General features: G+C 42.5%; 1 protein-coding gene across 1 annotated transcript in view; it reads right to left on the bottom strand.

Annotated features, from left to right (window-relative positions):
* Positions 1–2,705: 2,705 nt before the first annotated feature.
* Positions 2,706–16,569, bottom strand: part of ELOVL2 (ELOVL fatty acid elongase 2) — a 61,105-nt gene continuing 47,241 nt past the window's right edge. The window contains exons 3-8 of the mRNA XM_044258892.1: positions 15,838–16,025; positions 11,704–11,781; positions 7,937–8,108; positions 5,153–5,277; positions 4,526–4,660; positions 2,706–2,993 (exon numbers count right to left, since the gene is read on the bottom strand). Coding sequence (XP_044114827.1) covers positions 2,868–2,993; positions 4,526–4,660; positions 5,153–5,277; positions 7,937–8,108; positions 11,704–11,781; positions 15,838–16,025 — 824 coding nt within the window. The 3' untranslated portion in view covers positions 2,706–2,867. The remainder of the gene's footprint in view (positions 2,994–4,525; positions 4,661–5,152; positions 5,278–7,936; positions 8,109–11,703; positions 11,782–15,837; positions 16,026–16,569) is intronic.

Raw genomic sequence — 16,569 nt, forward strand, 5'->3', positions numbered from 1 at the left:
GCACACATTTTAATGTCTTCGAACCAAAAAGAACAATCTCAACATGCTTTGCCTTAGTGTAAAAATCAATTTATTATACAACAGCCATACAGAATGCTCATCTGTCTACAAAGGAAAATGGCTTCTCCTGCCTCCCTGTCCACCCCAATCATGATATTATGTTCTCAAGTATTTTCAAAGGAAAACCGAAAAGTGACATCCCCATTTTCTAAATAAGGAAGTCCCCAGAAACATCATAAAATGGTATGGAAGAATCAGAATGGTCTCTTACCTACAAAGTGCTGTTCTGCCCATCACAGTATCATTTTTGTTTCACAAATAAAAAAGAATACTTCTCTAATGGGGTTAGGGAGGACGTTCTCTCTCAATATGCCTAAATGCTTCAATATATCATGGTGATGGGTTGAAAATATCACTTCATTTCCATTTAACATTCTATTTTAAAAAAGAATTTTTAACATGTGCTTATAGTATTATATATTTTCATTCTTATTAAAAGGAAATTCAGTAACAAAGTTTTTGTTTTTCTAACAGTATATATAGGCTTTTTTTTTTTAAACTGCTTTAAGAAAGTCACATTAAGTGTAGACATTTTGCTTTTTAAAGTTTCAACACTTAATGACTGGTTACAAGTTACCTGATCCAGTTTTTGTGGCTAAGATTTCAGAGCTCTGTGTATTTGTACCAGCCCTTGAATGGTTTAAGGCTAGAAGTGTTTGACTAGAACTAAAGACCTGAGGGTAAGCAGGGTCCTGAAGCTTCTAGGTCGAGCTGGGAAGTGCAAACTACCCCAGTTTTTCCCTTTGAGAGGTTTCCCGCTGCCTTCTACTTAGGGCTGGTGCGCTCGGTCACTCTGCTGAAGGATGGCTTCCCTCCTTTCTTGGCCAGTACCAAGTCCAGGGAAGCCGCAAAGCTGCAGGTCAACAGAGCGGGGAGCACGCCCGGTGAGGTGCGGCTTCTCCCTGGGTCCCACTTTCCCCCTGGAAGTACTTTGAAAACAGATTTTTAGCCCTCACTTGGGACCTAAAACGGAACTAGAGTCCAGTTCCTCTGAGGAGCTGAGTCCAATCCGTGTGTTGCTGCAGAGGAGGGGCCAGAGACCGGCCCTTCTTTTGGAAGGAGTTTCTGGGCGAGAACGAAACTTAGAGCAATACTGTTAGGACGCGATGGAAGGAAACGGGGATGAAGCGCCCTAGGAAAATCAGTTTCAACAACTTTTTATAAGAGTAAATACAGAGTAAGTGGGCATCAGAAATGCGTGTTGGGTAAAAACGGCCCAGGGGCCCGCGCGCTGCACATATGTACACGCTCAGCGCACCTGCCCCGTCCACCAGCCCGGCCGTCACCTTCCGCAAAGCAGGCCAGGTCGGGAGAGGGGAGCGCGCAGGAGCGGGAAGGGAGAAAACGCGATCGGGGTCTGTGTCGTACCTACCAGAGTCCGCACTCTTTTTCTAAACAGGAAAAAGAATTTTAACACTGGAAATCGAGGGGCCAAGGACAGAAAGGCATCCCTGGACAGACCGGACCGGCCCAGGCAGCGGTAAGTGCGCCTTTCTGGCCCTTGCGCATCTGACCTCAACGTTATGAACTACAAGTTGTTTCAAAGAGAAGGAAAAAGAAAAAATCTAATGTGCCAAGTCTTACCGGTATAAATCTTCCTCGCATCTTCAAAAACTACTCTTTCCGTTCTTGCTGCAAGTGAACAGTAAATGTTTAATACTTAGAAAAAAAAATATTACTGGTGCTCTCCTCTGCTTTTGTGCTTGTTCTCAGGAGAAAGCGTGTTACCTGGGCAGGGGAGGGATGTGCGGAGTTTGCCGAATTGGCACTTTTCATTGAGGTTCATTACCAGCCCCTGGCTCCGCGCTGGAATCTTTGCATCATCCTCCTCTTCCCATTTTCAAAAAGTTAACCTACAAAGAGTGACCGCAGTGTTTGGGGGTATTATCCACAAGCAGGCTCACAAGAAGTAGCAGGCCAACTCAACATCTGTTTTGCCCCAAAGGCTCTGACTTATAAATATTCCAGTGCCTTCTCCTCCTAGGGAAAAGGGAAGATTCCTAGATAAGAAAGGAAACAGGCAGCCAGATTTAGATCCTGCTTTCAGAGCTGAGCAGGGTGTCTGTTCACAACATAACCTGGGGGAATTTAACATAGGAGGTAGACAGGAATCTATGAATAGTCACGGAAACCAAAATAAAACAGAGGAACGACTCCTATCCGAAGCCCCTGAGCTAGGAGGATTTGGCAGGTTTTTTCCTCCTTAGAAAAAGGAATTGTCAAAATAAAATACAAATTTCATTACCATACCACTAAGTTGAGACTTAGAGTCTGTCAAATTCCTACACTACCTTCAAAGTTTTGCTAGGTTTTCCTGTTTTCTGTGTTTTAATATTTTCTGGGGTTGGGACAAATGGACTGATGATGTTATTGCTTAATAAGGACTAAGCGATTATTGCTTAATATAGAGGAAGACCCTGTGGCAAGAAGGTAATTGACATTTTGTTTTCAACATTTTAATCTAAAGAAAACGTTTTATTTGAAGACTGGCTTCAGAAAACAAGGCTCCATGTTTCCTGGCTTTGCGTGTGTGTAAGGCGTTACAGAGAGTTTCTGGTGAGGGGGTTCAGTTTGTGGGGAGGACAGAGAAGCTGCACCAGGTCTGAGGTGACGTGGTGTGCTGACGGAAGAATTCAGTTAACAGATTAACCTAATAGCAATATATTAATACATTCCAGGTACAAATGATTTATAAACTCAAAAGAAATTAGTTTATGCTAAAACATATATAACTTTCAATTCAGTCTTTGCTTTAAAACAAGCGAATCTGTTAGGCTATTATATATGCTTTGTCTGTCATTTGACGTTTACTGTGCTTTCTTGTTGATGACCCCATTAGTGGCGGTGAAGTAGGCTTTGGAGAAACCATTCTTCACTTCTTTCCCAGCAGGTGGCTCTTCCGTAATTTTCTTCACTGGCTTTTTCCGGTATGTCTGTTGGATGTGTAGATTTCAAAGAAGGAAAAGGAAAAAGGATTCTTGAATAAGACTTTGTCTCTGACATGGTGCATAATCTAAAACAGCTCATGATATTATTGTATGATTATATCATGGACAAATAAGAATTTTTGTAATAGGACAATTTTTAAGCTAATGGTTAAAAACAAAAGGGTAAAAACCAAGACAAATCTGAATTTCCATGAAAGGTTATTTCCTTCACCTTATCCACGTTGGTTAGGATTCACATGTTATGGGATGAGCGGCCAATTATTCTGCATTAGTTGCTTCCTTGTAGTTCCTAAAACTGAGATACTTTCCAATTCAAGCTGAAAAAGTGCTATTATTTTAAAAGTACTAGTACCTTGGATTCTGGCTTGATTTGAGTTTTGGCATATCCTTCCTAATTCTGACAAAATACCTGATTTCATTTTATTTTTGCTTTTTTTTTTTTTTTTAAAGCAATGGTATCAACAAGGATCAAGACTGAAATTATAAACTCTAAAGGAGTAAGACTCCATTTGAAGGACAAGTAGGGATGACGTCCTGGGTGCCCATCCCCACCCCGCTGGGCCACAGGCTCCTCCTGGACACCAAGCACCACATGTATTCCCTGAGCTTTCCTGGAATGGTCTGTGTCTGTTTTTGTTTGGGTGGCTTTGTTTGGTTCCATCAGTGGTTATTTCTTTAGAGATTCTCAAAGGACACTTGTATCTCTTATGAGACAAAGCCTAGCCCATCCAATTTCAGAAACACAGGGGCTTAAAATCCTGTCAGAGGCTCAGGCTCCTACCGCTGGGCTCTGTTCGAAGCCTCTGTGGGTTAACTTTCATCAAACACAAACTAAAAAGGAAAGAACCTGTTGTCTGAAGAAATATCCTTGATTATAATTTCAAAAGTGCTGTTTTGAGTATAAAGGTATGTATGTTCTCATTTCTTTTTCATGGAGCTTACTTTGCCTGCCCGCCCCCCGGCCCCAAAACACACATAGGAGAGTAATTTAAAATCTACAGCAACCTGAGGCCGGTACCCTGCTACGGCTTTCATCAGTTTTTTGTCTTAACGGAGTTTCATTTAAATTGTTGATTAAAAAGAAAATGACCATGAAGAAAAAGTCAATGTGACCTTTCCACGATGGCTGGCCTCAAAAGAATATTTTCCAAATAGTGAGTTTATAATATCACAGTGTTGATATGGGAACAATTTTTTAATACTAAACTCATTTAGTTTCTGTTTTTCTCCATTCAAACAGATTTCCTGCGTTCACTTAGAAGACTTTGGTAGCTTGGTGCAAATACATCAACCAAACGTGTGACCTGACTGAATTCTAATAAAATGCCCACTAGGCTGGAATAGGGGTTATCTTTCAAGGGGAGGATGCGGGGCATGGAATTAGGAATGCAGGTTTCTCTGGTTCTTTTGGGTGCCTCTGTTCCACACAAGTCTGTGCTCTGTTATTTAATTGCTTTTATGTAAGGCAAAAGCCCAGTCTACTATGTTTTGCCACTGGAGACTTACAGGTCACTTACCTGCACGTAAAAATTTAAGAAGAGGATGACTAACGTCAGCATGTAGGAAGACTGGAAGATGAGACAGCCCAGAGGGAAGCCGCAGGGCTTCACCACTGCGCTCATGGTGTGCGTGATGGTGAGCACGAACTGCACCTGGTGGGGGCAGGGGCGGGGTGGGGGGAGAGGCGGCGGGTGAGGCGACCGGGTAAGCTATAGAAAATCCATTTTGCAATGTTATACGTTGAGAACTCGACTTCTAGTACTAAGATTTGCAAAAATAAGATGCTGAAGCAACCCCCCATCCTATCCAGACATTTCACCTGAACAACACTAGTAGGCAGATAGGACTGCCCCCTAGTTTTCTTATGGAAGAGTAGCAGTTAAATTCTTTAGATAAAAAGGAATCGGTTAAAATTAATGTCTGGGTTAAGGCATCTACATTTCAAAGCAAGGAATGAGCTAATTGTATCTACAGAGGACATTTTAAAACACCAGGTTTAATGCTTAAAAGGTTAATTTTAGAGAAAAATGGGCAGCCTCCTCGCCCAGAAGAGCCTCTGTCCAGGATGACCGATTCCTTTCCTCCGTCCCTGAGAATACTTAGATGCGTCCCATGGAGAAGAGCAGAAAGGAGGGGTGACATACCAGCTGAGCCTGTGTGAGGTATTTCTTCCACCAGAGATACCTGTGCATGGACGGGAACACGGAAAGGCCGTAGTAGGAGTACATGAGGATGTGGATGAAACTGTTCAGGGTGGGTCCGAAGAAGCCTGTAACAGTCCAGTGTACAGTGGAAAAGTTACCGTTTATTTTCATTGAAAGAGATTGGTTCTTCCTGTGGGTCATCAGGGAAGATGAGTTAACAACTCCGATACCATCACCTACACTCACACTGGTAAGTTCACCTTCGTTTCTGTGTTACTAGTCCAGCAGGATTTGGCAAAAGTCGCCGAGATAGGACAAAACTGGGATGGTTTTTCAGCCAGAACGTCAACCAAACAGGTAATTCCTGATCAGCAAAGGCTTTACTGTCTCTTACACCGTCATTACTGTCCACAAATTTGGGAGAAAACGAAACATTTGCTTAAACCTGGTGGCAGAGTTCCTTTGAAAGAGAAATGCCTCCACTTTTGCTAAACCTGTGATGAACCACTCTGGTTGCGGGAAGAGGCTGCGGGTATGAGGCTGAACAAAGCTCTGAAGCATCCAGGAGGGCATATTGCTGTTTATATTTATGACTCAACCTGAAAGGGACCTAGGAAGCAGGAGATGCTGGGGGAAAGCGCGGGGGAAGGTCCTGCAGGAGAGATGGCTGGGACAGAAGAGGGATCAGTGAGTGAGATTTCCCAGTGGCTGGGCCAGCTCATGGACTTCTAGGACAAGGAATATCTAAAATCCAGTTTTAGGATCTATGCTGTGCCCTCTCTGCCCCTTCCTTCCTGAAGTCCCTATAGCTGCCATCAATGGGAGGTGACTGGTGTTTCAGGAAACCAAAGGAAAAAACCAAGTTCTATGTTGGCTCAACTAGGAAGCAAAAGAATTTAGCTGCCAGAGGTCAGATGTCAGAGACAGGTTCATTGCTGGAGAGAGGGATACTCACGGTCGTGAGGATTAAATCCATACATCTACGCACAGTGCTTACAACGTGCCCGGCCAAGTGACTACTACTTACATGCCACCTCGGGATCCAGATGGAGCTGACTCCTGCACTTGGAGGGGCTGTGGAGCTAGGGGACCCCTAGAAGCTGGGTTCCCTTGGATGTATCTATTTTACCTTATAAATTCTGTCATCTGGAAAAGGGGCAGGACATATCTGACTGAATAATACTGTATAAACTGAAAAGTTCTGCACCTATTCCGGTTAACCAATTTACATTCTCCGGCCTGGTTTTCCAATTCTAGATGAGAGGTCTGGTTAGATAAACAAATCAATGAATAAGAAATGAAAACGCTCACATCCAGTAAGTCCTTCACAAATGCTGGCTGGAATAACTTTGTACGGGGCTCGGATTTACATGAAAACAGAGTTTCAGAGAACCAGCTAGCATGTCAGTGGGATTTCTTTACTCACCTGAGTTTTCATTACCATGAATGAATGGAATTGGACTACTTGCTGCTTATAATTTTATAATATTTTAGGTTCATGAGAAATTGTCACAGCATCTTAACAGGAATCTGATGTCTTCAAACAGATTATGTGAGATGGTCATTCCGATACTTAGTGATTGTAATGAGATAGCTGATAAACACAAAAAATACTTAACCTTGATAATTCTTTGATATTGATTACAGCACAAGTCTATTGTGGTCTTAACAAAACTGTAGACACTAGATTCGGTCTAGGGGAGGTATAAAAAACTCACCTCTTTCTGATTCCCGCATGCCCAGCAATTTCCTTTACACTCTGGTTTCAATGTATGTCTTCATGATAACTGATACTTTTTAAAATGTCAAGAATGGGGGCACCTGGGTGGCTCAGTGGGTTGAACCTCTGCTTTCGGCTCAGGTCATGGTCTCAGGGTCCTGTGATCGAGCCCCGCATCGGGCTCTCTGCCCCTCAGGGAGCCTGCTTCCCCCTCTCTCTCTGCCTGCCTCTCTGCCTACTTGTGATCTCTGTCAAATAAATAAAATCTTAAAAAATAAAATTAAAAAAAAATGTCAAGAATGTTTGGAATACATCTTTAAAACCCTAAAATCATTTTGACTTCAGTTTTTACCTGTTCTGAGTTTTCATAGAACAATTTTAGATTTGGGGATATAAGACAATCAGAAAGGACTGCTGTCTCTTTTGCAGGTCACAATGGACCCACTAGTGAACCGTGAAATTGCTGTAGTGAGAGTCATAAGCTTTATTAAAACGTGCAACAGAATTAACTACAATAACAGAACCCAAAAGTGCATCCCCCAGAACTAGGGGAAATAGTTACTGAAATTCTTGTTTCATACAAAGTATATACATGTAAAGAGGCTGGGATATTATGTGTATTGTAGTTCTCAGTTTAAAAAAAAAATACTGAAAGCCACAGAGAGATGTGGCCTTAATTCTTCAGAGTGGGAAGACAGGCCTAGGAGTTGAAGTGACCCCAATCTGAAGCACTGCCAGGTGGGGACTGTGGAAAGTGCCAGATTTATTTCTGCAGGTGTCCTTGAGCCCCTAGGGTTGGAGTACAATTGCTCCAGCTGGGGTACATGCTCCTGGCCCTCAGCCTTAAAAGAGGTTTTTAAAATTTATAATACTCAAATTTTGCCAGAATCAAAGACCAGATAGCTAAACGGCCACTGGCAAACAGGTGCTTCTCTGTGTAACAGTGCAGCCACCCCCCCCCCATGGCTTCCCTTTTCTCTCTCCTGATCCATGTGCAATATTCAAGACACAGAGGTCTTAGAAGACCAACTACAGAGACCTGAATAATCAGTGAAAGCACTTACTTTGCCCACAAGGTATCCAGTTCAAAACGCACCACCAGATGTTAAACATGGAGGCATGATGGTATACGTGAAGAAAAGTAATCTGGCTGGTTTTTTTCCGCAAGACAAAGAAAATTGTGTCCAGGAACTCTACTGATTTGGAGAAGTAGTACCACCATAACACCTTGGCTACCTGTAAGGATGTGGAAACAGGAAAGAGAAAAGGTGAGCAATGAAAATGCCCATCTTGCTGCCCTACCTACCTCTCGGCAACCTGGGGGACACTGGGTTTCACTAGTGTGCATCTCTCTCTCCATCACACAAGCACCTTCCCGGCCTCTCTACCCCCAGCTTCTCCTTATTCCCAGCAATCCCCCCCACTCTAGTGAAAATAAGTCAGGCCTCCAACACGCAGATCTGATCAAGGGAGTCCTGGGCACCTGCAGAGCACAGGTTCTTTTCCTGGTTTGCCCTGGCTGCTATTTCCAGCACCCCTCTCGGGCCACACTCCCCCATTCTCGGGGCACAGCCCTACTCTTTTTTTTTTTTTTTTTTTAACTCTTTAAGCACACCACCCTACGCTGTCCAAGTGCTCTGCTTCCTCTAACTGGGCTTCCTTGCACCCTCCTCCCCACGTCCGTGCTCCTTTCCTCTGGAACTCTACCTAACCCTCTGCTTGCTTTTCTTAGGCTTCATCAGCTGCTCCTTCATTTGCATTCCTCACTTACGTTCTGCCCCTGCCCTCAGTAAGGAGGACAGTGAGGTGAGGATTAGGCACAGTCGGCCCACCACACAGGGCAGGAAACTGCCCATCTCTGCTCCATGCTTGGCACTCAGCAGATCACTACTGTTCCTCAACACTGGGTTTACATTTTTCCCCCCTCTTCCTCTAACCTATGTATGTTTTTATCTCTTAACTGTTACAGGGGCCTGGAGCCGTCTGTACACACACACTACATCTTTCACGGCTTCTCCTCAGATTTAAAATCAAGATGGCGTATGAAGTGTTGACCCACTGCACTGTGCACCTGAAACTAATATTACCCTGTAGGTTAACTAACTGGAATTCAAATAAAAACCTAAAATCAAAATGCTCTTCCTCCTCACTGAAGTGGTGGGTCCGGATTCCCCCTTCCCTTCCCTCCTGAGCCCCTTACAAAGTCTCAGGTACAGGGCGAGTACTTGAAAGGCGCTGGGGTTTTAGCGCTAACATTGAAACATGAGGGAGTTTGGAGAACAGGGACTTTGAAGCGAGACCATCTGCTTCCTGAGAACATAATAAGGTGTTGTGGCTTCCACCCTAATGTTGGAGGGTCTAGTTAAACTTCACAGACATCAAGCCAAATAGAAATGTAAAACAACAACTCTTAGAGAATTGTATGGTAACCCAAAAATGTAATGGCCAGTGAGAGAAATAAATTAGAAATAAAATGGGTGCCAAAAAAAAAAAAAAGGATGCAGAGAAATCTATATACCCTATTTTGTATTATAGCTTTGAAGATTTTTTTTTTAAAGATTTTATTTATTTATTTGACAGACAGAGATCACAAGTAGGCAGAGAGGCAGGCAGAGAGAGAGGAGGAAGCAGGCTCCCCGCTGAGCAGAGAGCCCGATGTGGGGCTTGATCCCAGGACCCTGGGATCATGACCTGAGCCGAAGGCAGAGGCTTAACCCACTGAGCCACCCAGGTGCCCCATAGCTTTGAAGATTTTTTTTAAAAAGAGTTTAGAAATGTACATCTTAAAGACTTTAAAAGACTTCTATCTAATAAACACGTTTTTTTGTTATGGAAATTATCAAACATCCACAAATTCAAGGACAGTTAATTATAAAGACCCTGTGTATCTATCACTAAGCTTCAATATGATTCCAACTTGTTGAATCGGTTCTATTTCTAAACATTTTTATGGGGGTGTGGCATTATTATAAGCAAAGGCAGAGGGACAAGCAGGCTCCCCAGTGAACTGGACATGGTGCTCTATCCCAGGACCCCGAGATCAAGAACTGAGCCAAAGGCAGACGCTTAACCCAGGTGCCCCATTATGAAGTTTCTCCATTCACTTTTCACTCAACAGTTTTATCACTTATGGATGACTGCTGAACACATCCACTGTTTCACTAAGACTTGCAAAAGGATGATTTCCTAATTCTCTCGTTAGGTATTTTCCCTCTTCTATAGAGAAGAGCTTTTCCTCTATTTGGAAATTCACATATGAAAAGCAAAGATAAAGGTTTCTTTCCCTTTAACTTTTTTCCCCTAGAAGGAGCTGGTGTTCTAGCAACCTTCAGACAGCAACAATGTGTTTTTTAGTATCATTTTAAACTCATGGTTTTTAAATAAATGTATCTCAATACATTCCAGTCAGTAATCTTTTTGAATTGTCCCATCCTGAGCACTGGGAGTCCCCTTCAAGGTGGCTCCTAGATCTTTTTGTAATGACCTGAGTAGTCCTGGGCAGCTTGCTTACTTTCTGTCACAAGATGTCCTGGATTCTGCTTATACACTTTTCCCACCCCAAACCGGGAATTGGCCAATTCTCTAAGAACCCCAATCCCTTCTGGTGGAAAATTATATTTAGAAAGCACAATCTGGGTATTCATGTTCATTGCACCGGGTTGTCAGAGACTAACTAGGCCTTTTCTAGAGATAAGAGCTAAAAAACACATTTGTTTTTAGAATAAAATTAATTCTGACATTTCCAATTTGAATCTGATTAATGTTAGAAAAGAGATACTAATAAAAAAGTTAAACTATGTTCCAAATAGTAATTGTAATGATATTAACATTATGTACTTATTCTACAGTGTACCTATAACAGTCTCCAAAAAGCAATACCAATATTTTCATTATAGAAACAAACAAACAAAAAAATACAGTGTATTGTTAAGATATATCCCCCTCAGGAATTTCAGTCAAAACACTATGTTTTTAAGTCACTTGAAATAATTCTGTAGGTGGTTATGTTACCAGCTTCATATATGGCTCTATTCATTTATTTTAGTTTCCAAGTTCTGGAAGGAAGGCTGCCTTGCTTTCTTTTCAAACTTAATTGTTTCATATTATGTAAAACATGTAATGGTTCCCAAATCAAATATGACACAAGGTACATTCAGGGAAGTCTAGCTCCCATTCCTATCCCCCTCTGCCTAGTTCCTTCTCCCAACAGAACACTTTGTTAGGTTTTGGTTTCTTCTGTTTCTTTTCATAAACAAACACACACGCGCATATTCGTATCACTTCTTGTACTATACTATAAACACAGTCTGCAAGTTGTTTTTGTTTTGTTGTTTAGAGAATGTTTTGGAAATTAACAGTATAGAGATCTTTCTCCTCCTGTTTTGCAAAGGGTCCATTTCTGGATGTGCCCTGGTTTATTCAGTCAGTCCCCCATAGTTAACTGGGACATTTGGAAAATATTTTTGTTACCAAGTGTTTCTATTAGGAGGACTCCTTTTCTTTCTTTCTTTCTTTTTTTTTTTTTTTAAGATTTTTATTTATGTATTTGACAGACAGAGAACACAAGTAGGCAGAGAGGCAGGCAGAGAGAGAGGAAGGGAAGCAGGCTCCCCACTGAGCAGAGAGCCTGACGTGGGGCTCGATCCCAGGACCCCAGGATCATGACCTGAGCCAAAGGCAGAGGCTTAACCCACTGAGCCACCCAGGCACCCCAGGAGGACTCCTTTTCTTATGTAATATCCCAGCCCCATCCTCATATCTGGAAGGAGAAAACCTTCTCCTTATCAAGGAGAGATGCCTGCAAATGGTCAGTTAGCGTCTCAGGACTCACCCGGACATCAGCTTCCCCGGCACTGGCAAGATCTTGACACTGTAAGTTGTAGCCTCCTTCCCAGCTGGAGAGAATAAGCTGCCAAAGAAACAAAGGAGGAAAAATGAATGCTAAAATTTGGAAGGGAACTGAATTTTCTATTCATGTTCCTGGCTGATGTCTATGCAAGGTCTGAGTAGGAACTCCCCAGCACTTGAGTTTCTCAATCCTGTCCTCAAACACATGTGATCAAAGGATTTCCTTCTTGCTGTTGAACAGATACCAATGGTTGTATTTCTGATTTGGTATAATTTACTTCTAACCTTTACAGTGACCCTAAGGAACAGAATTTGGCTACCATTTGAGTAACAATATCTACTCCCATATTTCTACAGGTGAAATGTAGAATTACATGTAAACATCTGAGGAAACACTAAAAATTTTTTCAAAGATTTATTTACTTGTTTGAGAGGAAGAGAGAGTGGGGGAAGGAGCAGAGAGAATCTGAAGCAGGCTCTCTGCTGAGCATGCAGTCTGACCTGGGACTTGATCTCATGACTGAAATTATGACCTGAGCCAAAATCAAGAATCTGACACCCAACCAATGGGGCCACCGAGTATTTTTTTTAATAATTCTTTAATATTATTTAATACCTTGTATTGGCTTATACTTATCTTAATTGATCATCTCCATAATTTTATGAAGTACATACTTATTACCATTTTACAGATGTGAAAACCAGGGCTCAAAGTTTTTAAGTCATTTTCTTTATTGTATTTATGCTCCTTGGTAATCAGTCATTTGTGTGATTATAACTGATTAACATCTATATCCCTCATCATGTTGAAAAAACAAAAGGCTCTACGAAGGTCTGTGTCTTTTTGCCCATCTTTGAATCCACTGTTCCTTGCCCAATGCATAGTCCATAGAAGGCATTCAGTAAGTATATATGAGAAAATGAAATTTTTAAAATTCTTTGTGGAAAATTCTGCCAAAGAAATTCTGTCTTTTCTTTCCTGCTATTACTGCAAAAGCTCAAAATTCTAGAATATAAAGCATGTATATAAGTTACTTTCCCCTTCATTTAATTTATGAGAGAATGTTTAACCTTTCCAACTTAAATAATATGGAGCAGGTAATTATCTACAATTGCTGAATGAAAAATATCTCTGGATATGAAAAGAAACCTATACATCTGACGAGTCTGACAAGGCCTTTGAATATTCAGTAATTGTGTATATTGTGAAATGATCACAGGAAGTCCAGTTAACATGTCACATAAGGTACCCAAAGGCCTACTATTTGTGGCTGCTCATCAGAGATGTGTCAAGGTACAACTCTGTTGAAATACCTACAGAGTACGGAGGAAGGGGATGTTAAAACTGAACATTAGGAACAGCTGAACTACTAAAAAAAAAACATTTAGATTGTCTAAAACTACCTGACAATTTAAAATTTAAATAGAATTAAGCAGTTGGGGCTCCTGGGTGGCTCAGTCGGTTAAGTGACCGACCCTTGATTTCAGCTCAGGTCATGATCTCATCAGGGTGGGGGGATGGAGGCCAGCTGTCAGGCTCCACACTGAACAGAAAATCTGTTTGAGATTCTCTCTCTCCCTCTGCCCCTCTCTGCTGGAGGCTCTATTTTAAAAAAGGAGAGAGAGAGAAAAAAAAATCCTCCAGTGGCTTGCCATTATATTCAGAATAAAAGGCAAACTCGGTTTCCAAGACCTTCTATGAATCTGCCATCTCTCCACATTGTGGATCGTCCCCTCCTCTGCCCAGGGTGTTCTAGCTGCATCTTTATGGTCTTTGAACACCCCAAGTTTGTTTCTGCGTCAAGGCCTTTATGTTTGCTGCTCTTCTGCATAAACATACTCTTCCCAAATCTTCATATGCTTGATTTTCATCATTCAGTGTCAAGTACCACTTGCTCAGAGAGGTCTTCCTGCCCCACCAGCAGCCTAGCACTCACTGCTGCACAAGGGAAAGGCCATGCTGTAGAATCTGGAATAGACTCTGACAGTGTGGGAAGTCCACATGTATTTCTTTAAAGAATGTTAATAATTTTAGCAGTACAGTCCTAGCCTACACAAACCTCTGAACTGCCGCTAACAAGTTAGCAAGGTTAAATCAACCCATTACTCAACTAGAAGCTATTAAATATAACCCAAAAGTGTCCAAGACCTTACGCTTGCCCAGGAAGAGTCTACCATCAGAGGAGACTAAGGGGCAATCAACAGTAGCGATTTTGAATCACGAGGTACAGAAGTGTGCACAGAGCAACAGCAGATAAGCAGTAGATAAAATTCATAGCGGGGAATGGGCTCAGGGCGGATGTCCCCACCCAAAAAGGAGCAGAAACCATTTATTTGCTTGAACACTAATGTATTGTCCGTTCCTTTAATGGTGAGTAGTATGCATTTTATTATTTATACAGCATTTTCGTATTTACATATATAACTCCTACTGCGTACTATCCTTTGAGGTTTTCAAGTCCAGAAATTGCATGTAACCCATCTTCCTATCTCCTTGGCTTATCAGTACCACTCACAGTAGGGAATGGGTGCTCACCAAACGCTGGCCAAGCAGAAATGGTAAATCCTTATAGCCCCCTCTTGAGTTTCGGAGGATAAGCACGGGATCTCCATCTTAAGGGTAAGTTGCCTAAGGGTCAAAGCCTAAGTAACTGCTCTTGAATTACAGGGAGTGAGTGACCCACACGTCCAGCAAGTGTTAGAGATTCTGGTGTCGTCAGACTTTCAGGCTGTTCTTCTGCCACAGGGGCTGCTTCTGAAAACATCCGGGAAAGATAGTCTGGTTCTTCCCAGAGAAACAAATCTTGCGAGCTCATCCCATGAAGGGAAACTTACCTACTTGAAAAGCTCATTAAGAACTCACCTTTCAGGGGCACCTGGGTGGCTCAGTGGGTTAAGGCCTCTGCCTTCGGCTCGGGTCATGATCCCAGGGTCCTGGGATCGAGCCCCATGTCCAGCTCTCTGTTCAGCAGGGAGCCTGCTTCCTCCTTTCTCTCTCTGCCTACTTGTGATATTTGTCTGTCAAATAAATAAATAAAAATCTAAAAAAAAAAAAAAAAAAAAAGAACTCCCCTTTCAGAGTGAGGCAAATCAGGAGAAGTGATGAGACAGGACTGGGGAGTGGCTTTCCTGACCCTGGACTCGATCGCCGGTCTCTGATCACGGGGTGCTGGCGTGGAAAGTGATGGCGCAAACCCGAACAAGGCACAGGTTAAACTCTGTGGAGGCTCTCGATGTCAGGCAGGGGTTTAGGTTCTTTCAGAATTCGAGGACCAGGAAGGCAACTATACTCGTGCCATAATCAGACATTTACACCTGGACACGAATGACTTTAACCTGGCTGTTCCCCCAGGTTTGCTGGTGTCCCCTGAGGCTGCTCGCTGCAGTGGGTCTCTTTGGCAGTTTTTGATTCTCCTTCACTGGGATCTGAAACAGCCTTTGGTTTACAGGCAAGACAATCGTTGGCAGTTTTTGATTCTCCTTCGCAGGGATCTGAAACAGCCTTTGGTTTACAGGCAAGACAATCATTACTTGTTTTCTTGTAGAATTACTCGGGTTTGGCATGCTGCAAAGGAATGGGCGATGCGTGATGTAATGGGGGCAGCCAGAGCCCGGCTGGAATGGCAGCCGGCCTCCACCATCAGTCCGGAGAAACAGCCCCGCCGCTGTCGCTGACACAGACACCCGAAGATGTGGGCAGTGGTCTTGGAGGGACTATGTATTTGTATTTCAAACCAACTGCATTTGATATGTAAGTTGCCTTAGAAACTACTTTGTCAGTCATTCAATAGCGATCTGGTCTCAGGCAAATCATGTACCTTTTCCAAGCCTCAGTATACATCTGTAAAAGGAGAAAATCTGAACATCTGAGCTTTAAAGACCCATTCAGATCTAAACTGTGATTTTAAATTACAACGGAAGACTAAGGACTAAAGGAATGGGCCTAAGTTGGGATGAGAAAAATTCAAGTTAGAAACAAAGATTTCCAAAACTTCCAGAAGGAATATAAGCAACTGCTGAAACAGTTCTGGAGACCTTAAAGAACAGTACTGAGAGCGAGTGTGGACAGCTTGCCGGGGCGCTGCCTCAGTGGCCGTGGCTCCATGGGATCACTTACCTCTGCCAGCATGTATACGGAGAGAAGCGTGATCCCCAGATTGTACAAGGTGAGGATACCCTTGAGGGAAAGAGCAGGCCTGGTCTTCATGTATTTGTTACCCAGCCATATGGAAAGCAGATACAGGACAGTAAGAAAAAAGGTGGGAAGGTAAGAGTCCAACATGAACCATCCTCGGACTCGGGAATCTGAAAAGAAACAGTGAGAATTCTGAAGAGCGGCACTTCTGTTTAGTTATAAAGTTTTACCCCATATATTGAAAACATTGGGGGGGGTGGTCTTTTTTTTTTTTTTTTTTAATGGGGGTATGCCTGATACACAACTTAAGAGTTTCAGGAGTGCAACAGGATTCAACATTTGCAAATACACTGCAAAACGATGACCACAACAAAGTCTAGTTAACATCCATCACCTTAGTTACAAAAATGTTTTTCTTTGATGAGAACTTTAAAGATCTACTGTCACGTTTCTTTGTACACACTCAATCCAACAAGGAACAGTAGGACGTGGCACTGACTAAGCTGGATTTAGGTTACGGTTCAGAAGAACCACCCCATGGGGGCGAGAGTAGTTACGGAAGGTTTCATGGAGCAAAGAGAACACAGAGTGATAGGGACAAGTAATTACGGTGGGAGGTAGTAGTTCTAGCAACTTCTTTGGAAGAGTTACAATGTTTATTCACTCTAACTCAATAAATAGGAAGTACTACTATGCCATATGTGGGCAAAAACC

The sequence above is a fragment of the Neovison vison genome, chromosome 1 (assembly GCF_020171115.1).
Source record: "Neovison vison isolate M4711 chromosome 1, ASM_NN_V1, whole genome shotgun sequence".
In the NCBI taxonomy this organism is placed as follows: domain Eukaryota; kingdom Metazoa; phylum Chordata; class Mammalia; order Carnivora; family Mustelidae; genus Neogale; species Neogale vison.